Source organism: Malaclemys terrapin, chromosome 4 (genome assembly GCF_027887155.1).
Source record: "Malaclemys terrapin pileata isolate rMalTer1 chromosome 4, rMalTer1.hap1, whole genome shotgun sequence".
In the NCBI taxonomy this organism is placed as follows: Eukaryota; Metazoa; Chordata; order Testudines; family Emydidae; genus Malaclemys; species Malaclemys terrapin.
The window spans coordinates 34,929,366-34,957,222 of NC_071508.1; the positions used below are offsets into that span (position 1 = coordinate 34,929,366).

General features: G+C 46.1%; 1 protein-coding gene across 1 annotated transcript in view; it reads left to right on the plus strand.

Moving 5' to 3' along the window:
- The window catches only part of FADS2 (fatty acid desaturase 2), a 45,211-nt gene extending 25,942 nt beyond the window's left edge, over positions 1-19,269 (plus strand). The window contains exons 6-12 of the mRNA XM_054026546.1: positions 2,603-2,663; positions 3,182-3,258; positions 3,452-3,549; positions 8,199-8,295; positions 10,171-10,250; positions 11,839-11,964; positions 13,924-19,269. Coding sequence (XP_053882521.1) covers positions 2,603-2,663; positions 3,182-3,258; positions 3,452-3,549; positions 8,199-8,295; positions 10,171-10,250; positions 11,839-11,964; positions 13,924-13,975 — 591 coding nt within the window. The 3' untranslated portion in view covers positions 13,976-19,269. The remainder of the gene's footprint in view (positions 1-2,602; positions 2,664-3,181; positions 3,259-3,451; positions 3,550-8,198; positions 8,296-10,170; positions 10,251-11,838; positions 11,965-13,923) is intronic.
- The last annotated feature ends 8,588 nt before the right edge of the window (positions 19,270-27,857 follow it).

Here is a 27,857-nt window from a genome sequence, read left to right on the forward strand (position 1 = left end):
AGCCAGAGGGGCCAGACAAGCAGCCAGGGAGCAGGTCAGAGCTGGGAGCAGAGTCACAGAAGCAGCCTGCAGAGCAGAGCTGTGCTGGGGGCAGAGCTGCAGCAACCAGAGCCAGAGAGGCCAGACAAGCAGCCCAGGGAGCTGAAGGCAGAGCAGCAGCAGCAGCCGTGCTGAGGCAGAGAGGAGCTGGAGCAGAGGCTGGAGCAGTCCGGAGCTGGGGCTGGGGCAGTCCGGAGCCGTGTGCAGTCCGAGTGCGGTGAGCAGCTGGGGAGAGTGAGGGGGACCCTGGGCAGTGGGCCCAGCACAGGGAGACGCCTCAGCCAAGAGGCCTTGCAAGCCAGACTTGCAGGGGGATCATAACCCCGACCGGGCGGGGGCGACGCTGGAAAAAGGGTCCTGCCACCTAGAGCCTGAGAGCGTGTGGCCACCACCGGAGCAAGTGTCCAACCCACAGCGTCCCTGCAGCACAGACAGGGTCTGAGAAGCAGGCCTGGGACCTACAAGGAACAGACTGAACTGCCCTGACGTTTCAGAGACACTGTTTGTAATGTTCCCTGCCACAGAGCAGGGTGATGTGTTTTCCTTTAACCTTTCCCATTTTTCCTTATTCTTTTTTAAAATTAATTGTTAATTAAACAACTTGTATTTGCTTTAAATTGTATGAAATGATCAGTGGGTCAGGGAGGTGCCCAGTGCAGAGAGAGTACCCCGGAGTGGGGACACCCTAGCCCCTGTCCTGGGTGACCACCGCAGGGTTGGGGGTCGAGCGCCCCAGGAATCCTGGGCCCAGCCTTGTCGGGGTTTATGAGGACTCTGCCAGACAGGAGAGTGGAAGGGGAGTCCTCAAGGGCAGGGAGGCCTCTGGGTAAAGGAAGTGGGAGCGAGGACTCGGATCCTTTCGCTAGCCCACTTCACCGGGGTAGTGCAGAAACCAGGAAAGTTCCCCACAATAGCGGGACCATTCCCCCGCTTACACATTCATAAGCATATTTCCATAAAGCCTTAGGGGGTGCACTGTCACACCTGGGTCTTGGCTTCAGCCGAAGTCCGAAGATCTAAACTGCTATATTTAGCCCCAAAGCACAGGCTGATCAAGTCCAAGTCAGTTGACTGAGCTCTGGGACTCTCTGCCGCTGGATTTTTTGCTGTGTAGAGGTACGATAAAGTACATTAGTTGCAATTACTGCACCCAGGCCTCTCATTGATATGATAGCAGGGCTTAGAGGCAGAGACTGAAATCAGCCCCCCATTGTGCTAGGCCCTGTCCCTACCCTGAGGTGTATACAACCCAAATAGATAAGACAGAGAAAGGGGAGGAGGAGGAGAAAGGACGAATTATCATCCCTGTTTTTCAGATGGGGAACTGAAGCACAAGGAAATGAAATGGCTCAATCGAGGTCACCCAGGAAAGCTGTGTAGAGCTGAGAATTAGCCTCAGATCTCCTGAATCCCACTCCAGTGCCTCACCCATTAGACCTTCCTTCCTCTTGCCCAAAGGATCGTTATGACACTCGTGCATGTTTATTAGAGCTGGTTGATATTTTTTCTTCAAAATATTTTATTTGATGAAACGTGGCTTTTGACTAAAAATGTCATAGTACCTTTTCAGTGTGGCCACAATTTTCCACAATCTTTCATGAAAACTTGAAGCCAGAACCCATCCATTTTTAGACAACTTGATTTTCAATGAGACTCAGGCTCCTAAGTGCCTATGTCACTTTTGAAAACAAAACTTAGGCTCCTAAGTCAGTTAGGCATTGAAATACTGAGACCTAAAGGGAAAAGTCGACCTAAGCTATGCAATTTGAGTTATGTGAATAGCGTAACTCAAATCGATGTAGCTTAGATCTACTTACCATGGGGTCCACACTAGGCTGTGTCGACAGGAGACGCTCTCCCATCGACTCCCCTTCCTCTTCTCAATCTGGTGGAGTATCAGAGTCAACATCCAAGCTATCAGCGGTCGATTTAGCGGGTCTTCACTAGACCCACTAAATCGACCCCCGGTGGATTGATCCCCACAGCATCGATCCTAGCTATAGTGTAGACAAGCCCTGAGTGGAGCAACACCTTTAAAACTCTGGGCTTCAGTCTCTCGCCCTCAGTTCCCCCTCTGTAACAGGAGGATAACAGCATTTCCTTATCTCTAGTACATGAAAGACTGAGAGGTGCTCAGGTACTTTAGTAATAGAGACCAAATAAGTACTCAAGATAGATGATTTTAAATGGGAGCTTGCAGCTAGTGTACTTAGGGAAGTCATGATTAAACATGTATTAGCAGGGCAAGATCAACCCTGACAACAATCAGTTAACACGTCTCAAAACATGACCTATTTTCCTACTCTAGACATAGCCTTGGAGAAGGAAGTATTGTATGCTAAGACAGCTTTCTGAGGGCTTGCTCCTGCTCCATGTAAAGCAATGGCAAAACCCTCATTGCCTTCAGTAGGGTAGGATTAGGCCATAAATCTTCAGCTCTGACTAAAGAGAGTTAACCAGATATAAACAGGTGTCATTGAGAGTATCCGCCCAAGGAGAGTTTTCTCATATCCATGGGTGTAATGAGCTAAGACAGTTCTCTGTCATTTGTCTCCCCCTCCAGTATGGCAAGAAGAAGTTGAAATACCTACCTTACAACCACCAGCATGAGTACTTCTTCCTAGGTGAGTATGACCCGGCCCCCTACACTTCCCTATATGGTGAGATAGAGGGGATGCATCTTTACCTTGCGGCTCCCTTTTGCCTCAGCAGAGTTATTCTTCACTTCCTAACTAATCCCTCCCTATCCAGGGCCCACTATCCCTTTCACAGCTTAATTGCAATAGAAGCAGACACCTCAGTTCCTCCGTGACATCATCATTGAGATCCATGGATCCTTACCACCACCAAAGAGGCTAAATTAAGTGAGGCAAGTGACTAAGGCTAGGAGGCAGCCCCCAGTAGATGAACATGTCAGCAGAAGTCCTGGGCTTGCTCATTGTTGGTCTAGAATCTTCTATACCAGAAGGTGAGCAGGACATGGAGGAAATGCCTCCTCTCTTTGCTGAGAGACAGTAGCAGAGATCTGGTTTCCCCTTCACAAGCTCTTGCCTCAACTCTTACTTTCAGGCCCCCAGCATGTCTGTTCACCTCATGTTACACACCTGTCTCTCTCATCTGCTGTCTTTTGTTTGCCTTTCAGTTTTCCCACCTCTCCTCATCCCCGTGTACTTCCAAATGCAAATCATCATGACCATGATCAGACGCAGGTTCTGGGCGGTGAGTGAAAGGTTGTCTCTGATTTGTGTGTCAAACCATGTCCCACGTGGATGGTGGAGAGAACCTTATCTGGGGAGGGAGAAAAGAGGCTTCTGTCCACTCTGTAAAGAGAGCTGGCTTAAGGAGGGGTATTGGTGGGGGTGAGGGGAGGGTACGTTGCCTCTAATGCATTATCTCTTCTTTCTTTCCCTAGGACCTGGCCTGGGCCTTCAGTTATTACATGCGCTATTTCATCATGTACATCCCTTTCTATGGAGTTCTGGGATCCCTGTTTCTCCTCACCTTTGTCAGGTAGGAGACACTGCTCTCCCCTCCCTCCAGACATGGGTCCCACCCATCCTACGTGATGAGTGATGTCAAGCTAACTCATCTATGCCATGCCATTCTCCCTCATTAATCAAGATTCTCTCCCCTCATCTACTCCAATCTGTGCTACATCACACTGCTTTGACAAGCTTCTCTTGCCTCAATCTCTGCCAGAAGATTCGATTTTGGTATTTAGTCTCTCTCATCATCAGGAAATCCCTATTGGTGGTGACGGCAGGCAGAGATGAGAATCTCTATTCCCTCCTTCCTTCCTCACTCATCCCCACCCATGTAAAGCTCCCACACTGGGTCTAAGTCACCTGAGGAATTTTGGATGTGATTCCTTCCAGAGCCCCTCCCAAGTCAGCTGGAAAGTAACCCAGGAATGAGGCATGGAGCTCCCTCCTCTAGGGACTGAATGTGCTGCCTCCACATTACGCCCAGCTCCTGCCCGCTCAGGGAGCGAGAAGTCAAATGCTGTCCCCCACGGGGATCCCCTGCATGTAGCATGCTTTGTTGGATGGTCCCTGGCCAAGGCACTCACAGATCCTTCATTTTACACCCTAGTACAGAGACAGTGCTATGACTGACTGGACTTATGTTCCAGACCATAGGATTGTATTGACATCTCCACCCTGGAAGCAGTGACTGTGACTGCTAGCTCATGTCCCAAGGCTGACCTGAATTTAGTTCCATTGTTAGGGTCCTTAGAAAAATAATGTTTTAAAAGAATTTTTGCAAAACTGTGTAAAAATCTTTACATTGTAGGATCGGAATTTCACCTCCCATGTTATTTTAGTGGCTCTGATCATTAGTTAGGAAAAATTCCCATTGATATCAATGGACTTTGGATCAGGCTCTTAGAGAAGCATGAACTTCAAAAGATTTCATTAAGTCATGATAAGCATCCATATGTTTAAAGGTTTAGCCAGCCTCTTTTGTGTCAAATCCAGTTGAAAATCTCACAGTGGCAGACGCTGTAGCTAGATTTCCCATACTACTTTGTTTCGGTTGGATCACAAATGCAACAAGACCAGCTTTTCTCCCAGTAATGTGGTTAATGAAGCATCACCAAGTGTCCTTAAAATTGCTTATTTAAATGTAAGACAATCAGGAAAGAGTCCAAGGAGTTTTACAGAGCAAACCAGCATTCTAATCAGTTATGAAATCTCTCCCTAGCTGCTCTCTCATTGGTCAGAGAAGCCAGAATTCTTATACTGAGTTACCACTTCTACTCAGGCTGCAGATGCAAGCTCGGATAAAAGCATTTACTTTTGATGTGAGCCCAGGCATTTCTAGCCAGCAGGAAGACAGCAAGTTCAGATTGTTCTGATTAAGCTATTTGGCCCATATTACCCTTCAGTTGCTGGATTAAAACACCATGCGAAACAAATATGGTGTATAAAAACCCCTCTAGGCCAACATCAGAACCTTAGAAAAATTCTCAGATCCTTCTTCACATGCATCACTCTCTTCTTTAATTTTGGGGTGAAATTTTTGTTGGTGAAAGATTCTGGCTAGGCTAGACGAGTCTGGAGACTGAAGTCCTCTGTTTCTTCAAAGAAGAAGTTCAAGTTCAGAACAAGGATAGCCCTGCCAAAGTCCCTCTCAACCCTGGCCTAGAGAATAGGCATAAAAAGAGAGTTCTGTTTCCATGGTCTATTCCAGTGGTCTGCAACCTTTTTACACACAAGATCACTTTTTGAATTTAAGTGCAACCCAGGATCTACCCCGCCCCTTCCCTGAAGCCCCGCCTCACTCACTCCATCCCTCCTCTCTCCGTCGCTTGCTCTCCCCTACCCTCACTCAAGTTCACCGGGCTGGGGCAGGGGGTTGGGGTGCAGGGGGAAGTGCGGGGGGTGTGCTCTGGGAGGGATTTTGGATGCAGGAGGGGGCACTGGGCTGGGGCAGAGTATTGGGGTGCAGGAAAGGGTACGGGGTGCTGGATCAGGGCTGGGGCAGGGGGTTGGGGTGCAGGAGAAGGTTTGGGGTGCAGAAGGGGGTATGGGGTGCTGGGTCCGGGAGGGAGTTGAGGGGAGGGCACCCACCAGGCAGCACTTACCTCGGATGGCTCTGGGCAGCAGCGCAGCAAGGCTAAGGCAGGCTTCCTGCCTGCCCCAACCCCATACTGCTCCCGGAAGCAGCCAGCATGCCCCGGCAGCCCCGGGGGGACACATGGTTCTTCACACTGCCCCTTCCTGCAGGCACCACCCACGCAGCTCCCATTGGCAGCAGTTCCCCATTCCCGGCCAATGGGAGCTTTGGGGGCAGTGCTTGCAGGCAGGAGCAGTGCATGGAAACCCCTGCCCACCCCCACCTCCAGGGGCCACAGGCCAAGAGTGTGCTGGCCACTTCCGGGAGTGGTGCAAGACCAGGGCAGGCTGGGAGCCTGCCTTAGCCCTGCTGTGCCGCTGGACTTTTAGCAACTGGAGATCACGATTGACTGGCAGAGGCTTCAGGATCAACCAGTCGATTGCAATCAACTGGTTTAGGACTTAGGATGGAAAAATCCCATGCACCGCTACAGGCTGGGGACTGACTGGCTAAGTAGCAGTTCTGCAGAAAAAGACCTGGGGATTTCAGTGGATGAGAAGCTGGATATAAGTCAGCAGTGTGCCCTTGTTGCCAACAAGGCTAACGGCATATTGGGCGGCATTAGTAGGAGCATTGCCAACAGATTGAGGGAAGTGATTATTCCCCTCTATTCGGCACTGGTGAGGCCACATCTGGAGTATTGTATCCAGTTTTGGGCCCCCCACTACAGAAAGGACGTGGACAAATTTGAGAGCATCCAGTGGAGGGCAACTAAAATGATCAGGGAGCTGGGGGACGTGACTTACGAGGAGAGGCTGAGGGAACTGGGCTTGTTTAGTCTGCAGAAGAGAAGAGTGAGGGGGGATTTGATAGCAGCCTTCAACTACCTGAAGGGGGGTTCCAAAGAGGATGGAGCTCGGCTGTTCTCAGTGGTGGCAGATGACAGAACAAGGAACAATGGTCTCAAGTTGCAGTGAAGGAGGTCTAGGTTGGATATTAGGAAAGACAGGTGGGGGAGGGATAGCTCAGTGGTTTGAGCATTGGCCTGCTAAACTCAGGGTTGTGAATTCAATCCTTGAAGGGGCCATTTAGGGAACTGGGGTTAAAAAAAACCAACTGTTTGGCAGGGGGTTGGACTAGATGATCTCCTGAGGTCCCTTCCAACCCTGATATTCTATGATTCCACTAGGAAGGTGCTGAAGCCCTGGAATGAGTTACCTAGGGAGGTGGTGGAATTTCTGTCCTTAGAGATTTTTAAGGCCCAGCTTGACAAAGCCCTGGCTGGGATGATTTAGTTGGGGTTGGTCCTGCTTTGAGCAGGGGGTTGGACTAGATGACCTCCTGAGGTCTCTTATATCCCTAATCTTCTATGATTCTATGGTTGGTGACCACTGGTCTATTCCATTCTTGATCTCTTTGCTAAGACTGACAGCCAGAAACCTAACAATGATTGGGGAGGAGGGTGTTGTGAGGAGAACACATGTCCACCAGGAAATTGAACAGATCAGAAAGGTTCATTCTGAGTGAATGTTTCCTGGTCAGTTCTTATTTTATCCATACTCGTGGCCCATCCCTGTGTATCACAAACTAAGGGTTTCAGAGCGGTAGCCATGTTAGTCTGTATCAGCAAAAAGAACGAGGAGTACTTGCAGCACCTTAGAGATGAACAAATTTATTTAGGCATAAGCTTTCATGGGCTAAAACCCACTTAATCGGATGCATGCAGTGGAAAATACAGTAGGAAGATATATATACACAGAGAACATGAAAAAATGGGTGTTGCCATACCAGCTCTAACAAGACTAATCAATTAATGCAGAACTGGAATTAATTTGCAAATTGGACACCATTAAATTAGGCTTGAATAAAGACTAGGAGTGGATGGGTCATTACACAAAGTAAGAACTATTTCCCCATGCTAATTTTTCCCATACTGTTACTCACACCTTCTTGTCAACTGTTTGAAATGGGCCATCCTGATTATCACTACAAAAGTTTGTTTTCTCCTGCTGCTAATAGCCCACCTTAATTGATTATTCTCATTAGAGTTGGTATGGCAACACCCATTTTTCCATGTTCTCTGTGTATATATGTTTTCCTACTATATTTTCCACTGCATGCATCTGATGAAGTGGGTTTTAGCCCATGAAAGCTTATGCCCAAATAAATTTGTTAGTCTCTAAGGTGCCACAAGTACTCCACAAACTAAGGGGTGAATCAAAGCTTGTAAAGGCAAAGTAGTGTGAAAGAGCAATCCCCCAGTGAGAATGAGAGATCAAGGGAGATAGCCACTAAGGGTAATACAGTAAGGTATCCTAATAATCATGTTAACACCGAGATCTAAAATGGAGCTCCAATGGAGCAGAGCTGATTCCTTCCATTGTCCAGATTCAGAAAGCTGCCTGCTCCCTCAGCTTGGGAAATACTCCCCTAGAATCCTATGCCCCCTCTGTGTACAACATGGCTGCTGCCTGTACACCCCTCTCCCCACTCCCTTTGCTATCACTGTTGGCCTTACCTGCACTACCCTACATGAGGATGGCAAGATGCACAGATTATATCCTGATCAGCGCTGTGAATGGTTATGCTTCCTTTTGAAGGTTTCTGGAGAGTCACTGGTTTGTGTGGGTCACACAGATGAACCATATTCCAATGGAAATTGACTGTGAGAAGCACAGAGACTGGCTCAGCGCTCAGGTAATGGCTGGGATATTAATGTCCCATAATAGGTTAGAAATTCGCTTGCCCTTCAGAGAACAGCTGGATTATCATTGACTACCTGGCCCCAATGTTTAGTTTGAAAGCATTCCTCATTCAGGTCTGGAGAAGTGCAAGGTTCAAGGGGCTTCACAACAACCCTCCTTCATAAGTGTATTGGCACACAGGTGTGTAAATCAGAAGTAACTCCATGGCATTCAATGGGCCAGAGCCTCAGGTGTAAATCAGTTTAGCTTCTTTGACTTCAGTGGAGATATACAAGGCCAGCTGAGGACCTAGACTCACCAAACATGTACAACCAGAGGAGGAGATACCATGCCTCTTACCTGCAGTGTTCTAAGATTAATTCAGCTCTCACTTGGCCTGCGTCTCCTCTCCATTATACTGGTGTAAATCAGAAATAGTTCCAATAACATCAGTAGAAAGCGGGTGTAGCTGAGTTGAGTAGGAGATGGATTCTCCTACATCAAGTTACAGTATCTACTGTCTACTGAGGCCCTCAAGGGATAGCTTTCAAAGTCTGGCAGTCACCATCTCTCTCTTGGGTCCAGATCCAGTAAACGCTTAAGCATTTGCTTAGCTTTAAATATGTAAATAGTCCCACTGTAGTCCACTGCTCATGTGTATGACGAGAAGCACATGCTTACCTGTTTTGTTGGATGGGGGATTTGGAGAAAGAACAGATCTGACACTGATGTGATTTTAAGCTGAGTTGTTTGGAAACACCTATTGCTCATGCAGTCACCATGCAGAATTCACTGCCACAGCTTAGCAAGGAAAAGAATGTAAGAGAATTTTAAGAAAGACTATGTAATTGTATGCTCATGAATCCCAATGGTAGCTATGCCAGCTAAGCAAATGTTCCCAGCCTGTTGAAACCTCATGCTTCAGGGTTCAGCCGATGACCTGTGTGCAGCTGGGAAGGTAATCTTCCTGTTCCCTCCCTTCCATCCCCTACCTCCCACAAAGTCGTAGTATTACACAGCTGGCTGGATGTACAATGGCCTCTTGTTTTGCCTGGCTTTGACACACTGGGTATAGGGTGTGTTGAAGGCAGGATACCAACTAGATGAAACTGAGGCAGTATGGCAACCCCTATGGTGCCTCACACGTGCAGTTCACTTTCCGAAACTTGAGAGAATCCCTGATCAAGCCTCTCTGGTGACAGAAACGTGGAATTGATGCCTTGCAGCCTTCTCTCCTTCCTAGGTTAGTGGAGCCATGCAAGAGGATGTGGTTATTCCCTAAGGAGTGGGGGAGTTGATCACTCTTCTTTTAGTGCCCCCAGCCCTCTCTGTCAATCTGCCTCTGGTTCAGAAGGGATGGATGTCTCAGGAGCAATTTGCTATTGGAGATAGGGCGGTACTATTATGATAACTAAAAGAAGAACAGAGAGGGATCTAAACGAGTGGGAACACCCTGACATCAGCTCTGTTATCATGAAGGACAACCTGCAATGTGATGTGCTGCACATCTTGGAGCTAGGAGCCAGGAGCCGTTTCCAAGATAGGCTGAGACTATGAACACCCTAGTAGTTTAACTGGCCTGGCACCATTAGCCTCTTTGTCAGTTACCAAGGTGGTCTTCCTGGTCTCAAGCCCCAGGGTGCATCAGGGAATATACAGTAGGTCAGCAGAGGCCAGATGGGATTGGTCTAGAGCAGTATAGGGAATACAGCTTGTGCAGGAGAAGTCGCATAAGAGAATATTTCATCCAACAGCTTGGTAGTGCAGTAAGGTGCACATGACTGCTTGGTTTGAAATACCTCCTCTGCCTTCTGCAGCATGCAAGAAAAGCCTGCACCAATTGGCCCAGGCTTCATTAAAATTCACTGTCGGCATCTTGTCTTTGCAGTTGGCAGCTACCTGTAATATCGAGCAGTCCTTTTTCAATGACTGGTTCACCGGGCACCTGAACTTCCAAATCGAGCACCAGTGAGTATGGGCTCAGGGGGATGGGAAGGAATCTTATGGACACAACCAGGTCACCACCTGGCCAGTCAAGGCTGGGCTTGGGGGAGGGGTGCAAGCATTATGGGGCGGCAGTAAGCAGGGAAGGAAAAGGGACCTCAGGAACATCATGCATGAAATCAGAAGAAACAACTGCAGTCATCCTTTCATTTCACCACTAAACACAAATATCTTTCACCTGTTACCACCATCAAATTCCCCTTTCACCCTCACAATCTTAATTTAGAGTCTGATTCAGGACTCATTGATTAAAATGGCCATTAAATCAGGTCCTTGGGTTCATTTGGTTTGGAGTGTTTCCTTTCAACTATCTGAAGGGGGGTTTCAAAGAGGATGGAGCTTGACTGTTCTCAGTGGTGGCAGATGACAGAACAAGGAGCAATGGTCTCAAGTTGCCATGGGGGAGGTCTAGGTTGGATATTAGGAAACACTATTTCACTAGGAGGGTGGTGAAGCACTGGAATGTGTTACCTAGGGAGGTGGTGGAATCTCCTTCCTTGGAGGTTTTTAAGGCCGGCTTGACAAAGCCCTGGCTGGGATGATTTAGTTGGGAATTGGTCCTGCTTTGAGCAGGGGATTGGACTAGATGACCTCCTGAGGTCCCTTCCAACCCTGATATTCTATGAGTCTATGATTCTACTCACTTCAGTAATTCCCTCTTCCTCTTCCCAGCCTCTGATTTATGTAGCTTTAATGCAACTGCATAGGACTATCTGCAGTTCTAGGTACCCTAGTTCAGCAAAGATGTCAAAAGGTAAGATCAATTATGCAAAATGCTGTCCATGACAGTACAAAAATTAGTGGAGAGGTCATATGGAGTAAGACTGAAGGACCCGGAAGTTGATTTAGGGAATGAAAGAGAACCTAACAGAGCTGCAGAAGATAATTCTTTATCTGTTTGTCTGGGCTATGAACTTCCAGACAATTTAGCTTGTCAATAGACAATTAGTTGTTGTCCAAAGGGAATGCAAATTAAGTTGCAGTGGGGGAGGTTTAGGTTGGATATTAGGAAAAACGTTTTCACTAGGAGGGTGGTGAAGCACTGGAATGGGTTCCCTAGGGAGGTGGTGGAATCTTCATCCTTAGAGGTTTTTAAGGCCCGACTTGACAAAGCCCTGGCTGGGATGATTTAGTTGGGGATTGGTCCTGCTTTGAACAGGGGATTGGACTAGATGACCTCCTGAGGTCTCTTCCAACCCTAATATTTTATGATTCTATGATTCTATGATAGCAATCTCAGCAGATCAAGTGAGATTTCCTCACTCCTTATTTTTCTAGCACTCCCTGTTTTCTAATCTGAACTTTCATTCTTTTTAAGTACGTTTTTGTTTTGGGGCATGACAGCAGGAATGGGAATCAATACATTCAATTTTCAAGAGCATTTCTTTAAAGGGGGTACTTCAAAGCTTGGATTTCTCCCTCTCGCTCTGTTCTGTCTGCCTGTTTTGCTTGGACAGAAGCAGTAATTAGCCCTAAGAGGAAGCAGAAAGTGTCTGTTCCCAGGGGTCTGTCGTTAGGTTTTTCTCAGGCTCTCTCTACTTCTTTATTCAAGCCTGTTTCCCATGATGCCACGACACAATTACTGCAAGATTGCCCCACTGGTGAAGTCATTGTGCACCAAGTACGGAGTCCACTATGAAGAGAAATCTCTCGGCAAGGCATTCATAGACATTGTTGGGTAAGGGGCCTTCAGTACTACTCATGGGTGTATGTAGCCTGTAGTGCCAGTGCCAGCCTTCCAGTAATCTCTTGTCTATTTTACTATAAAAAGCTCTGTTCATAGATACCTGTGCCTAGAGCAGTGGCATCAGAGCTGTAAAATATTTGTTTGGTGTAGGAGTGATAACCTTTTTGCACCAAACTAAACAGCATCTGGATTTTTACTGTAGAAATGACATAACTCCATTGACTTCAGTGGAGTAACAACCATTTCTGAGCCAGATCCCCAGTTACGTAATGTCATAGAGAAGAAAAGGACAAAGCTATCTGAAAAACAGCAGGTTCCAGCTCTCTAACCCCCAGACTCCTTCCACCCTGGCCCTCAAACAAGGAGAAATCAGGAGTGACTTGCTCAGTGATTACCAAGTCACCACTGAATTCCCCCAAGAGATGTTCATCCCTTTCTAGCACCTTTCGTACCATGCTATTCAGGTGGCTAGCCCTTTAAATCTATGGGCCTAACGTAGCCATTTTGCACCTGACTCTTGCAGACAGCACCTTCCTATTGCTCAGCTGACATTCCCAAAGAAGTGGCACATCCTCAGGATGGGGGAAATAGTTGGACATTAAGACAAAAGGCCCAGATCTTGAGCCACACTGAGTCCTGTTTGTGCCCCTCCAGCAGCAAAGAGGGCACTTCAAAGCACACATATGCTCAGGATTTATGTGCTAAAGAAGCAGTTGAGGATTACTCCACCATTGCAGAATCCTCAGCTGGCAAAGAGTTAGCATCACTGGTTCTGTACCGCCTACTCCAACGGGGGCCTGTTGGGGGTGGGAGGGGTTGTGGAAACTGCATGCTGCCGTAACAGCCTCTAAGGAACCAATCTAAGCTGGCACAAGTTAGTGCAATCCTTAAAAGGATGGAAAAGTGGCAGCAAACCACCTTTGCTCTCCCCCCCACCCCTTGCCCTCAGATGCATCAAGTACTGCTCTGATGCACAGGGGGATTCTGCCAAATGTTTCTCAGGACAGTGGCCACATGGCTATAACACAAATTCTCTGAAACCATGAAACATGGGTGTTGTCTGAATTGTAACTAGAAGGAGTTCCTGCTGCAGAACATATTGAGCTACTTTCTGGCACTTTGTATAAAGTCCTTCTACTACAAAGGGCAGGGTACATAACACTCAGTGGAAACCTCCGCACGCTCAGAGAGAGACAGATTCAGGTAGCTTCACTCCCCACTGAAGTCAATGAGCCCACCTATGGAGTAAGGGACTGCGATTCAATGTCAGTAAGAGTATCACAATCTGGCCCATAGTGTCAGCCCAGCCAAATGCGGCAGCAGCAACCTCCTGTGTACAGTGAGGAAGCGCGTATGGCCCTCGTTTGGGAGAGTAAGAACCGACAGTCCTCTCAGTGGAATTCCCCCACATTCACACAGCATCACTTCCAGGCCGTGCATGGCATCTCCAGCCACCTCATCTCATTGAGAGGAATATTTGATCCATAATAGCCCAAATCTGTTGCATTCTCCATGTCTGATTGTCTTCAGAGAGCTGCTGTGGAAGGGAATTCTGTATGAGGGGTGATGCAGAGGAAGAAGGGGGGAATTCTTGTATGTGTGCAGCTTGTTCTGCATGGTTAGGCAGGGATAGTTCCAGTGTGTAGAGCTACAATTTGTTTTCTTTTGGGTCAGCTCCTCAGTGGGTGTAAATCAGTGTAATGCCCATGAAGTCTGTGGAGTTAATCTGATGGACACTACCTGAGGATTGTGCTCATTGTGTTTTAAGTCAAGTTGTGTTTGGAGCAAGATAGGCACTTCGTCTCGCTTTATAGACCCAACGTTCGGGAAGGACTATTGACCTCCTGAGGAATGATGGTTGGATTCAGAAGTGGGCAATGCCTTGCCGAATCTCTGTTCAGGTAGGCCGGTGAGTCCTGCTTCACTAATGCCTCTCTTCTCTTTCCATAGGTCTCTAAAGAAATCTGGACATCTCTGGTTGGATGCCTACCTCCATAAATGAAACTGCATCGTAGTGGGGAGGTGCGAGTGATGGGGGAAGGACCATGTGGTTTTGTTCTTTTGTTTTTTACTGTCAGATTTTCAGCCTATATCTGTGTGCACAGTTGGAGGGGAGTTTCCTGTCTTGTAAAATGCTACTGGGGGGTGGAGGAGGGGAGGTTTAAGACACCTTTTTAAACCAGAGGGATTTTCAAATGTGTTTGGCACAGTCTTCAGAAGATGAGTTAAAAGATCCATTTCATACCACCCGGCTGGAAATTAACCAAGCTGAGTGGAGTTTTCTGTTTTGAAGGGGGAGGATGAGAGAGTGGGGTGGATAACCAGAAGAGCAATTTCTTCCCTCCCCTCCCTCTTCCTGAGCCATTCACTGCAGCCCTAGCCTCAATCCCCCACACACACAGGCACTTGATTCATAAACATGATCAGGCCAGCATCAAAGAGCTTCTGCATCTGTTCCAATATTTACAATCCCAGAAACCCCAATCAGCTTACGTCCTTTTCCCCCTTCTGATGCTGATGCAGAGGAACAACAGCCCAGGATTGGATTGTGTTCAAAAACAAAAAAACCCAAAAGCCTGTTTGATCACCCACAGAACGGTGAAGTCTCTTGGCTGCGCTGCCTGCTGCATCCTCCCTGGAGAATTGGGAGGCGCAGCTGTGAGCAGCAGGTGCTGCATTATTTAGTCTGTCTGCCTTGCTCAGAGCCCTGCTGTGGCTTTGTCTCTCACTCAGCCTCTTTCTCTCTCTGAGCACAGCACTGCGAACTCCCGCATTAGCTTTGCTGGGACTCTGCACAGGCACAAGTATCCAACTGCATGGGCCTCAGTGCTGGATCAGGCTCTGTGTGTGTTTTTACTGCTCACCCCTGTTTTCAGGGGTCTGCAACTCAGCTCTGGGCTGAAACAGCAAGAGGGATTTAACAATCACTTAGTCAGGTTTTCTTTCCATGTGGCCCATTAACACTGCTGAGATGTCTGCTAACTAATGATAATATTGATGCATATAACAAATTGACCTGCCCATTGCAGATGCTTTATTGTGCTCTTTGGGCGGGAGAGGTTGCAGCTACTTAACACAAATACAGCAGAGAACCAAGCTACCCTGGTTTTACATTTGGTGTGAAACTTTCCATAGAGCACTGAGAAATGTCTTAAATTGTCTAGACCTATTTTCTGTCTGATACACAGTTACCCAAGAACCATTAGTGGCTCTAGTGGAGGGTAGTGTTCAGTTGGTTCCGTGACACACGGCCCAATCCAAAGCCAACTGGTAGCAATAGAAAGTCTTCCATAGACAGCAGTTGGCTTTACATTAGGCCTGGAGACTTTAATTTAATACAGTTGAAAGCAAGACAGATGTGACATTCCAGTAACATTAAGGGCCAAGGTTTCTAAAAAAAGGCCTCTAAACTTCTGCCCATCCCTCATTGCTTGTTCAAAACCCACATTTCCTTGTGCAAAATAGGTATTTAGTCATGCAGTTACCTAACAGCAAGTTTGCAAGCACATCATTAGGTCCCAATCCCACAACTGCATCTCCCCAAGCAGATCCTATCACTCAGATCAGGGCCAGCTCCAGGCACCAGCTTGGCAAGCAGGTGCTTGGGGCGGCCACTCTGGAGAGGGGCGGCATGTCCAGCTATTCGGCGGCAATTTGGCGGATGGTCCCTCACTCCCACTCGGAGCGAAGGACCTTCCGCCAATTGCCACCGCAGATCACGATTGCGGCTGGTTTTTTTTTGGCTGCCTGGGGTGGCCAAAACCCTGGAGCCGGCCCTGACCCAGATGGTGCTCCACTAAAATCAACAGGGCTCTGCCTGCCTGGAGGCAGCTGCAGGACTGGGGCTTAACACTTGAGAAAGTTTAATCCGCTTTAGAAAATGTCTCCCTGAAGATCAGATTTTACTGCACTAAAGCCAGGAAATTCATAGTGGACATTGTAATTTAACCAATCCACTGATGCCTGAAGTTTGTAGGGACTCTAAATAGTTGGGTGATTATACACACCCTGTTGATTGCAATACTTAAATATCACCACAGGTGGTTAGAATGAAGTTTTATTGTCCTGCTGGTGTTTCAGTTTCAACCAGACCTTGAACACCTTTTATATTGCAGTCCCTGGCGTTCCAATCTCTAATAGCATAATTAACAGTATCCTTCTGTATTTTGTAATCTTTTTGAACAAGGTAGTAATGAGTTAGCATGGGATTGTGGAAAACACCATTGAAACTGCCTTAATCTCAGTCTCTTTTTAATTCAATGAATGTATCTCACTTTCTCTGCTCCAGGAGGGATGAGCACAAACATACTGCAGCACCTGCTTTGCAGTCTTCCAAACAGGCAGCTCGCTTTTCGAGAAGATTCAGATCCTTTGCTCCTCCAGTTCTTGTTTCCAAAACAAACTCTGAGTTTGGCTGCTGCTTCCTCTGGGCTCTAGCCCCTTTCTCTTTGCTGTCTGCCTTGTTGGAATGTTGTCCATTTGCATGGTAAACGTCCAGAGGAATCTCAGGAGAGTGGTGTCCCAATAGACCCATCCCAAACCAGTAGCCTTATTCTAGTCACGTGCTTTTGTAGTTGTCATTGATCAGCTTACTGGAGGGACTCGTGTTTTATTAAAAGAATAATGCAATTCCAGTAGGGCACCCTACATTGCCAATGCTTGGGAGATGGCAGCTATCACTACTGACAGCTGTAGAACCTCAGAACATTCTAGAAGAGCAATGGGGCTGGGCACCATGCAGAAGGAAGGGCCAGTCCTTAAACAGAACAATTGTTGCTCAGGACAAATGAAACAACAAACAAAATCATAAAGGGAACAAGTAGGGACAGGCAAGTGCCTGATATTGGCTCTTCCCTCTCACCCAGGCGAGCTGGGTGCTTTAGATCAAACTATAGAAATATTCTTGTTCATGGAAAACTCTGAGTCACTAAGACCTGCAAAATAAAAACTATGCCATTTTATAGTTGGGAGAGATTTGAGTGTCGTATTGTTACGTCTACTGGGAGATGAAAGTCCTCTCTCTACAGAGGATCAAGTCACTGACTCCACCATAACTTGCAAGTGTGTTTATCTTACTTTATGTATTAATGTAACCTATGCCTGCTGAGTGTGGTGCTCTAGTGGCAGACCACCTAGAGATTAATGAGTCTGCTACAGCATTGGCTAGGAGGCATGTGGCTTTTAGCTCATGCAATGCAGGTTCATGCATTTAACTCCAGAGGTCCCAAGTTCAGTGCTGACAATTGGGGTCTGTTAGTGTCACACTAACATGCAAACCAAATTCTCTTATAAAAACTGTATGTGTTGGGAACAATGTCAGCTGTATCTGTCAATTTTGCCTCTGGGACCAGTCCCACTTAATCACCTTTCCAAATGAGCAGTGTTCTTCTCAAAACTTCCCTCTTTCGCTGGAACTGAGGCCTCTTTTCTCTCCCTCCCTCCAACTCCAGACAGTCTTTTATTTAGACAAAGGTGTGTCCAGTTGCAGCAACTCAATAGAGTGACAAGGTCTCCATTCATACGTTGCAGTGAGTCAGGCTGAGCCCTAGTGTAAAGGGATGAATCAGGCTCATTGTATTCAGAGAAGTGAAAAACTTTCATGATGAAATTTGAAATTCTAATCAACTAGCCTGAAAGGTGCAGAGCAGTTTGCAACCCAGGGCAGCAGAGAGAGATCCTGGCTTTATTGAAGGCTTTGGAATGAAAGCCAAGAACCACTGAAGTGGCCTTGTATGGCTTTGGTCCCAAACCAGCCTAAACTCTGCAATTTTAGCTGAATTCGACTTTGTGTTTGTAGGTTTGAACTTGACACTCAAAGTGAAATTCAGGGGTGCAAACATGGAAAATTAAAACCTAGTTTGCCCAAATCCCCAGAGAACAGCAATCAACGAGTTCCCCTCCCAGAGCGAGCAGGGAAAAATCTATAATATTTTCTCTCTTTTGATTATTTATTGCTTTTGAATGAGATACAAGCACACAACAAACTCTAGGACATGCAGGGAGCCTGTTGGGGCTTTTAGGAAACAAGCCTGAGCCATGCCATGGGTGATTTGGCCTTTGGCAGCATGCAGGCCATTTCCAGAGGCTGTGGGTTGGAAGTAAGCAGCTTGTTTCGGACAGGACAATTGAGTGGATAGACCTGGAGGAACAATCTTTGCTTCCCTCCAGTTAGCAAGGAGCGGGGTGGAATGTTGAGGCTAGAAGGTTCCTTGGCAGTTGGGCTTGGCAGTTGGAGGGGGAAGGAGTTACCTGCTGAAAGTGGGGCAGGAGCCCTGGGCGGGGAGATGGGGAGTACAGGTGGGAAGGGGGAGGTCATAGGGAGCTGGGGGATGTGTGAGGGGAACAGGGTCAGGGATGTGAGCATGAGGCAGAAAAGAAATCAGCAGGGGAAAGAGGACGAAGAGAGAGAGGAAACCAGGCTGAAATCAACGGTCCCACATTCTCTCTCATGTCATCGTTACCTGACCAGATAATGGCTTCAAGGCTGGATTGTGGCTAGCCCTGCATGGGTGCACAAGGAGGGAGGACAACAGCTCAAGGAGCGCTCCCTTTCACAAGGAAGGAGAAGGCTCACTCCCAATCCTTGATCTCCCTGAGTAAAGACTGGGTGCGTCTAATGCAAGCAGCAATACTAGACAACCCAAAGGGTTGGGTTTTGGACCCATCCTACTCCTACCTAGTTAGCAGAACAGGGCCAGTGCGGGGGAGGGGGAAGAAAACACACACTGCACCCTTTAAAGGGGTGTTTCAGTTCTCTCTGAAGTGTGCACTTCTCTAGCACTCTGGGAGACATGCTGGGTGAGCCAGCTAAGAAATCTCCTAAAAGCTGTGGGGTAGATCCTCAGCGGGTGTAAATCTTGCCACTCCATTGCTGTCAATAGATCTGTGCCAGTTTGCACCAGTTGGGGATCTGGTCCTCCAAGTAAATCCTCACAGTAATTAGTCAGTTGTGGTGAGGGGTAAAAAAGGGTCAGGGGACCTACTGCTGAGGATTCGTGTACCATGAATAACACCGTCCACACATATCAATAGAGGTCTGTGTCAAAATGCCTCCTTTCTGTAACAAGCTGCTATACATCAGCCATAGCCTCTTCCAACAGATACTTTTCTAAAAGCCACCCTAACAGAGCCCTAAAATATAGTGTGTGTCTAGAGGTAGTTAAAAAAAAAGCATCAATTCAAAAATCATAGAAAAGCTCCTGATTGTATCATTCTTCAATAAATATTTCAGTAAATCAAAGGAACTATTTTTTCTAGTGTATCTTCTCAATAAATTCATAACTGTTGACTATAAAACCGTTCAATGTGGTTTATTCACTCACATTCAAAGTCATTGCTGTCCATAGTGAAACCTGTTGATGTATATGCTTCTCGGGCAGCTGCAGATGTACAAACACACTGAAGGCATGCAACAAGGAAGAGCTATCTAACCTAATTAGGGCATTTTTAGGAAACCCATCGCTGTATTATCTGAACACCAGGGCAGCACACCATTCCTTATGTCTGGAGTTGTGTCAAGGATGTGTGTTTAAATCCAGTACTAGCTGGGTTTGGGGTGGGATTTAAGGCTTGTTCAGCCAGGGGGGTAATGGCACTATGGGGTGTGATTTCTAAAGCACTGTGTTGCATGTTAATTGATTTGTATATACCCTGCTGGTGCACATTAAAGTTTCCCCGTGCGCTTTTACATAATGCTCTTTCAGTATGACTTGTGTAGTTTAAGGCTGAATCTGGTACATGGTTCAGGATCCGTTTTGTTAGTGCTGTTCTTTTTGACTGCTTCCAATTCCAAATCAGAGATGAAGCAGCTTTTTCCTATTTTGAATCCCCAAACCAGACCCCCAAGCCATAAGAACAGCTGATGTCCAGACCTGCCTGGGCCTCAGAGGGATTAGGATTTAAAGTTCCAGTTGTGGCTGTCTGCTTATTACAAATTACCACTTTCTAACTAGCCATATTTAGCAGACATGACTTTTGTGAATGTCTCTGGGGAACCCTCTGTGTTCTATGATAGCCCCAGCCTCTTGCTTTGTGGGAATGAGTTGGTGTGGTGACTATTTAAGCCATTGAAAATAGACATCTCGGCATGCTTTTGTATTAGAGGGTGTAAACCTTGAAGAGCAGGAGAGTTTCTTCATCTGTGAATGAACTTGGAGCCACAGAATAGTCTTACGTTCTTAATACAGAAGAAACTATGACAGCCCTGTCGACAGCCACTCCAGCCCTGCAACAGTCCCTTCTTCTTGAGACTTGGTCCTCCAGCTGAGCCACATTGTACTCCCACCATTTTGAGGGTAATAGAATGTCCAACAAACAACAGTCCAATGTCCTTACACAATGTCTTTGGACCTGACTCTGGCCCCCACAGTTCTCACACACTTCTCTCAGGTATCTCAATCATCCTTATACCTTTCTCAGGGGCTTCATGTTGCATTACCAGACCCTCCCACTGCACTGGGTTCCAGGCCAGGGACCTTAGGACAGACCATCAAGGTTCACCACCAAACTCCTTGCTGCCACCTTCCTGGACTTCTTCCTACCAACAGGTCTCTCCTACAGCCCTCTAAGTTCACCCTTCTTTCAGAGCAAGGACTCAAATGTCTCTTCCCTGAACTCCCCCAATAAACCTCAAACCAAAAGTATAAACTTAAACCAATGTCTGCCCTCCTCAGGCTTGACCTTTCATACCTCTGTTCCTCTTGCTCTGTTCCTCCACTGAACATGTTGCAAGGCTCTCTTCCTGGAAGCCCAGCCCCTACCCTTTTATCACCACCAGACCCAGTTCCATCCCAAGTGGCTGCTCCATGTCTCTTCTGGCCTCCTGCTAGATTTTGCTACAAAGGAGAGGATCCCAGGGTCAACTCTCCCCCTAGGAAAAAAATTCTGTCCGCGTCAAAAGCTTGATCCTGCACCACTTAAGTCAATGGGGCTTTTGCCACTCACTTCAATAAGAGCAGGATCAAGCCTGTAGACAGCAACATGATGTGGTGATTCAGAGTTCTCACCATGGAACCTCAGGAAGTCTCCCTGCAGCCTCGTTTTGGAATGAAGTTCCACTATGTTTGGGCTTCTTTTGGGTGGGGGAAGGTGGTCCCTGCATGTAAACTTCCTGAAGGCAGCCCAATCTGAGGCACTTTCTTGAATAGTTTCTAGGCTGGCTATGGACAAAGAGGGGATGTCACAGAAGCAACCTTTTGCTCAAATCTCTGCTTTCATCACAAAGCAAACTGGAGACTGTGTGCAGCTCCCACAAGGCACAATCCTGGGAGGTGCTCCCCTCCCTTGAAATTAATGGGAAGTGAAGATTCTCAACCAGGATCAGGACCATAAGGACAATGATGAATGTGTCAGGTAGGAAGGAGGTTATTGAAGAGAAAGCTCCAGTTTGCACACATGTACTATACATTTTTTCTTTGCACAAATCCACCAGAGACATGATTGGTTGGTAGATTCATCATGAGTATAATTATCATGTTACCAATATCGACAGCAAGGAATGCCTCAGACAATTTCTGCATGCTAAATTCACTGTTATTCCCCATCTTGTTGCTCTCTGCAGGGTGAGAAATCTACTGGTAATGAGTGAAACTGCACTGCTAACTTATATTGTTGAAAATATTGATTTTAAATATATAGGGGCAGCTCCACAGGTGCTATAAATTCGGTTTAGTCCTTTGAAGTTAATAGTTAAACTGATTTACACCAGTTGTGAATTTGGCTCATAAAATACTTTATGTATAATTGCAAAATATATCATTTTGATTAGAGAAAACGGGAGGAATGGTCTTATACATTTCTCAAAGATTTATAAGAAGAGAAAAATGACCTTGTTCACAACTCCACAAATCACAAAGGATATAAATAATATACATAATGTCAAAACTGTTCATTTATCTTGTTTATCCCTAAGTATCACATGTTTGACCAAAAAAATGACAATCATTCAGACAGTTATTGTAACATACAAAATCTAATATCAAAAGAAGATAACTAAAATAATCAACTGTACACAAATAGATAATCACTATGGTCAGTTACGTACAAGCAATAGAGAGAGTGTATTTTTGAAAATTAAATACTTTGGTTAACAAAAATGGATCTGTGCTAATTTGATTGCCCAAGTTCTCAGAAAAAAAAATGAAAGACTTTCCTCCAGACTCTTGGACTTTAATTCATCTCTATGCTAAGAACAAGCATGAGAAATTTCAATCCTGAACTGTTTTCCAAAACTATAATTACTGGAAATGGGGACTGAGAATGCAAGCCCCACATCAAGCATAGCTGTAAGGAAAATCGCAATTGAATAAGTGCATTCTGGCAAAAATAGTCACAAATAAGCAAATGTGGCTAGCAAAGAAAATGCAGAAAGACCAACATATCTGGGATTCCATTCCATATCATACACGCCAAATCTGATGTTTTAAGAATCCAGCCTCTTTTTTGCTTGAGAAGTGCTCATGAACCGATTAAAATGTCCTCAGATGTATTTGTTCAGATTTAGCTGATTAATTTCAGGGAGGTTTTTCATCTAGGGTTTACTACAAACAATTCACTATAGAGTATCCATTATTCAAGATTAATCATGGGTTGGTATATGTTATTAACCACATATATCATGTTGTATTGTTCCTGAGATAGGAGCATAGCTCTTAGTGTTTGTCCATACTTGGGATTATCCCTAACTCAGACAGCGTTGGCCAATAACCACGGTACACAAAGAAAGCTGCTCAGCACCAGTAAAGATTACTTCATTTCAAGCACTGGTATCACCACTGATATATATCATGGCTTTCTTTATATACACTTGGGTTTTGCTCTGATGCAGCTATGCCAATTGCTGGCCACCAATGGCTTAATTCAGCAGTTCTCAAACTGAGGGTTGGGACCCCAAAGTAGGTCGTGACCCCGTTTTAATGGGGTCACTGGGGCTGACATTTGACTTACTGGGGCCCAGGGCCAGAGCCCAAGCCTCACCACCTGGAGCCAAAGCCCATGGGCTTCAGCCTTGGGTGGCAGACCTCAGGTTTCAGCTTCAGCCCTGGGCAGCAGAGCTCAGGTTACAGGCTCACCACCCCAGGGCTGAAGCCCAAGTTGGCCCCCGCACCTCAGGTGATGGGCTTGAGCTTTGGCCCCCTGGTCGGGGCAGAAGGGCTCTAGTGGGCTCAGGCTTCGGTTCCCCCTGCTGGGGGTCATGTCGTAATTTTTGTTGTCAGAAGGGAGTCACCGTGCAATGAAGTTTGAGAACCCCTGGCTTAATCTGAAGTACAAACAAGACCTTAAATATTCAGGATGCCACGGAGGTTCTGAGTGTATCAGGGAGACAGATAAACTTGATTGGGGGATGTTGACCCTTTTTCTTCCGGGCCACACAAGCCTTGCCAGAGGCATCATTCCCAGAACAGTGTAGGTCACTGTGAGATTTATCAGCTGGATGTTAACATTTAATCTTCTCTAATCACTTACACTTAGAGTAATTGCATGTGAATGGAGTCCTAGTTTCAAAGGATGCAACTGTGATGGGTTGGACCCCTTGGGAAGCCACGGGATGTGCTGAAATACCACTAAGTCTATCTGTTCTGCTAGCCTGGGCCCCCTTTAACCTGTCTTGCTGAGCCAGGTTCTTAAAACCGCCTCTAACACATACAGGCAGGGCCACAGCCAGCTGCAAATCAGCTCTCAGGGGAGGGATAGCTCAGTGGTTTGAGCATTGGCCTGCTAAACCCAGGGTTGTGAGCTCAATCCTTGAGGGGGCCATTTAGGGAACTGCGGGAAAAATCTGTCTGGGGATTAGTCCTGCTTTGAGGAGGGGGTTAGACTAGATGACCTCCTGAGGTCCCTTCCAACCCTGATATTCTCTGATAACATTTCCAATGATATCTTGCATAAAGTACCTCTCAGTTATATCATAAGCACATTTTCATAAGGAATATGGAATGTAATGTCACAGCAACCAGATCACTGCACTCTTGTCAGGACTCCGTGATTCCTGTCTCCCTTTTGTGACCATCCCACATAAAGCAGTGATCATCCCATATGAAGCATACCAAGTGCATTTCATTTATTAGCCTGTGATTTTCTGTCTTTATCACAGCCATAGGCACAAAGCAATTACAGCTCTATGTTCATGGTTCTAGTTACAAAGGGTGCCATCTAACCTTTGGGCTTAACCCAAAGCCCAGTGAAATTAGTGGGAATCTTTTCATTGATTTCAATGGGTATTGGAACAGGCCCTTTGTCTGGACACAGATAGTTTAGTTGCCTTTCCATCAGGACTCAGGCTAGAGGCTTCAGGAATCCTGTCACCCTGCTGTATCAAACAGTGTCCCCACACCAAATAAATATATTTCTCTCCAGTGGAAGAACTCATCCATGACTTCACTATCTGCAAATAATCAAGAATGCAAGCTTATAATCAGCAAGCATTTGCTCATCCATTTGTAATCACAAATGAACATGAACTGGACTGAAATCAATTTATTTTTAAACTTGAGCAAATTCTTGGGTTGGTTTGGGGTTTTTTTTTAACTGAATTCACCTAATTCTTCCCAGTCCAGTTCTGTTGTACATTAAGGAGAATGTTTGTTTGTTTTTAAATGGAGAGGATTCAGAGAAGAGCTACAAGAATGATTGAATTCTGGAAAATACGACTTACAATGGGAGAATCGCTCTTTTTAGGCTATCACAGAGAAGGTTAAGAGGAGACTTGACCATGGTCTATACTTACGCACACAGCGAGAAAATTTCTGGGAGCAGAGGTCTCTTTCTTCTAGCAGGCAAAGACATAATGAGATGCAGTGGCTGCAAGCTGATGCTAGAAAAATTCCAACAAGAAATAAAATGCACATTTTGAAAAGTGAGAGCAATCAACCATTGCCAAGGGATATCTTTAAAGGATATGACAACATAGTTCAACCACAAATTACTGGGCTTGCTGCATGAATTATTGGGTGAGTATCTATGGCCTCAGTTATGCAAGAGGCCAGGCTGGATGATCATAACATTCCTTTTTGGCCTTAAAATCTATGAACCTGTGAATATACCTGTGTCACCCAGTCCACCAAACCAAGCCAAATCAGAAATGATAACTGGGGCATAAAGCATCACTCGAGATGCATGTTCAGACATAACCAAAGATGCACATGAATTTTCAATTGGTCATAAATGGGTACTGAAATTGATTGAGGCAGACATGTAGGCAAAGACATTCCAAAAATGGAACTCTAAAGTTAACCTCTAAAATACATGATCTGATTTTCAAAAGTGCTGAGCACCCAGACACTCCCCTTGATCTCAAGGCCTGGGCTTCTCTCTTTTGATCTCTGCTGAACCAATTCACTTGACATCTGACGACAGTCTCCCTGAATTTGGAAGGTGAAAGTGCAAATTCTGTAGGCACCAATGAACTTTCAACCGAGTAGAGAACATCCACATGGGGAAAAAAACTGAGAATTTAGCCTATGCCTCTTCCCTGATTCATTCTTTGATGTGGTCTCTCATCAAGGTTTGCAACACTGGGACCACATCCTTGGGGAACTCAGAAAAAGTTCATGTGTCTGGTGAAACTACAAAACAGGCAGAGGTACACTAGATGACATTTGTGTATCAGCAGGAGTATTCTCCTCAATGACCACCTCCTTTCCCCTCCTGCTTGACTCATTCAGAAATTTCACAGGCAGAGCTGTGCAAAATTCAGCCTTCAAGTCTTAACCCTTTGCAGACTAGTGACCACCAGGTCCATGTACATATTCCCAGATGAAGATTCATGTGTTCCCACATCTTTGGAGGTTTATCAGAACAGTTGGACAAACACCTGGCAGGAATGGTCCATTCTTGGTCCTGCCTCAGATACTTCTCAAGGTCCCTCCCAGCCCTACTTCTCAATGATTCTATGGATCTGAATGTTTGCTATGAGGTTAGACCAGCACCCCCAAACAAAGCTAGTCTGACACAAGTAGATGCTTTGTAGACATCCTTGCACTCCAATCCCTTGCTTTCATTCATGTCTCTCAATACTGCTGAAGCTTACAGGCAACCCTCAGTTTTCCAACACAAATAAATCTCTAATTCAGTGTGAATGTATATATTATGATGGGTCTGTGATGCAACAATTCAATGTTATGTTGCAGTAGAGCCACAGAACGGTCTTGATGCAACATTGTTTAGTTTGTGGTGCAGTGTCCCGACCTCATGATTTTCTTTCTCCCCACCACCACCCATACAGCCTAAAGAGAGTAGAACTATGGTCTTGTAGGTAAGGCACTGGTCTGGGGGCTTAGGAGATGTGGAGTCAATTTCTGGCTGTGCTACAGCCTCCCCCAATGACCTTGGGCAAGTCACTTAATCTCTGTGTGCCTCTATCCCCAATCTTCTGCTTTTATGCTGTATCCTTTCCTCCCACTTTACCTTGTTTATTTAGACTGTAAGCTCTTTGTGGGAGAGCCTGACTCAGTCTACGTGTAGGGTGCCTAGCACATTGAGACCCCAGTTTCAGTTGGCACCCCAACACTAAGGCAATAGAAATAAAGAATAACAAGCCCAGACTCTTTCCTGTTGTTCTTTGCTTTCCAGGGAGGAAGACATGGCGTCAGAACAATATTTTGAAATTTTTGGTTTGGCTAACATGTCTGTTTGCACGGGGGAGTATTCACGAATCAAAAGGAGGGAATGTTGCACAGTTCTCCTGGTGGCATCTGTGAGTGAATCACATAGGGAGAAGGAGGATGTTTATTAAGGAGAAAGCTCCTCGGGGTGGTTTTGTCCACAGGTGTCTTGGTAACCAGCTATCATAGGAAGTGAATAGACAAAAAAGTCAGGACAATTTTGTGGGGTTTGAGGCAAATATTTTGTAAATGTCACCTGCCTGTGGCAAGGACTAAATTCATTTGTCCAAACTGGGTATGCAAAATATGTAGCTGTGACTATGTGAGGCCAATTCCATTCTCAATCAGTTACATGTAGGTGGGCAAAATCTACTGCATGTCCAACAAAGGGTAAAGATAAGTGGGGGGATGGGGGGTTGGGGTGGTGCCATCTATTTAAGTGTGTTTGTGGATTTTGAACAGTTTAGGCCAGATTCTTCTCTCAGTTTACACCAGTGTCCATCTGGAGTAACTCCATTGACACCAGTGAAATGACTCCAGATTTATGCTGGTGTAATGAAAGTAAAATCTGGCCCTATGGGTGTAACTTTCACTCTATAATGTCATCAGTGGACTTAGGGTCCAAATTCCTTAAAAACACATAAGTGCACAAACTTGCGTGTGTAAAATGAGCCTGTGCAAACAGGAAGCCTGGTGCTAAGTGTTTGCACACTGATGCCCCCAAGTGCACACTTAACTGGCCTCTGTAGAAAATCAGGCCTGGAGTGTTAACAGTATTGCCAACACCAAAAGCTCAGAAATCATGTGTCAGATTGCAAGAAAATCACAAGACTGGTCCAAAATTCATGAGATTTTGTTTTAAATTATATTGTGCTTCATTGTCTATCTTCTGAGTTCTGAGCTCCCCTACCCACCCCGTGTGTGTGTGTGTAACAGATCAGTGTTGTCAGCTCCCCAAATGTATAGAGTGAGGCGACTTTGGCCCCCACTGCAGGAGCTCTCACTGACTGCATGAGAGTGCAGAGCTTTCAGCTTCTGCCTTCTCCGCAATCCCCAACCTTTTAATTCATGTATTTGGTGTCCCTTCCAGCCCCACATCTGCCGCTTCCCCAGCCTAGCAATTAATTATCCACCCTCTAGCCCCCACATCAATTCTGACCTCACATCAGTTCTGCCCCCCGCCACCCAGCCTAACCTCTACTCCTCCTGCAGCCTCAAGGGTTCTTCACCCTCCTCACCTAGGCCTGGAATAGGGGGTGCAGCTGCAGCAGGGTCCCCTTCTTG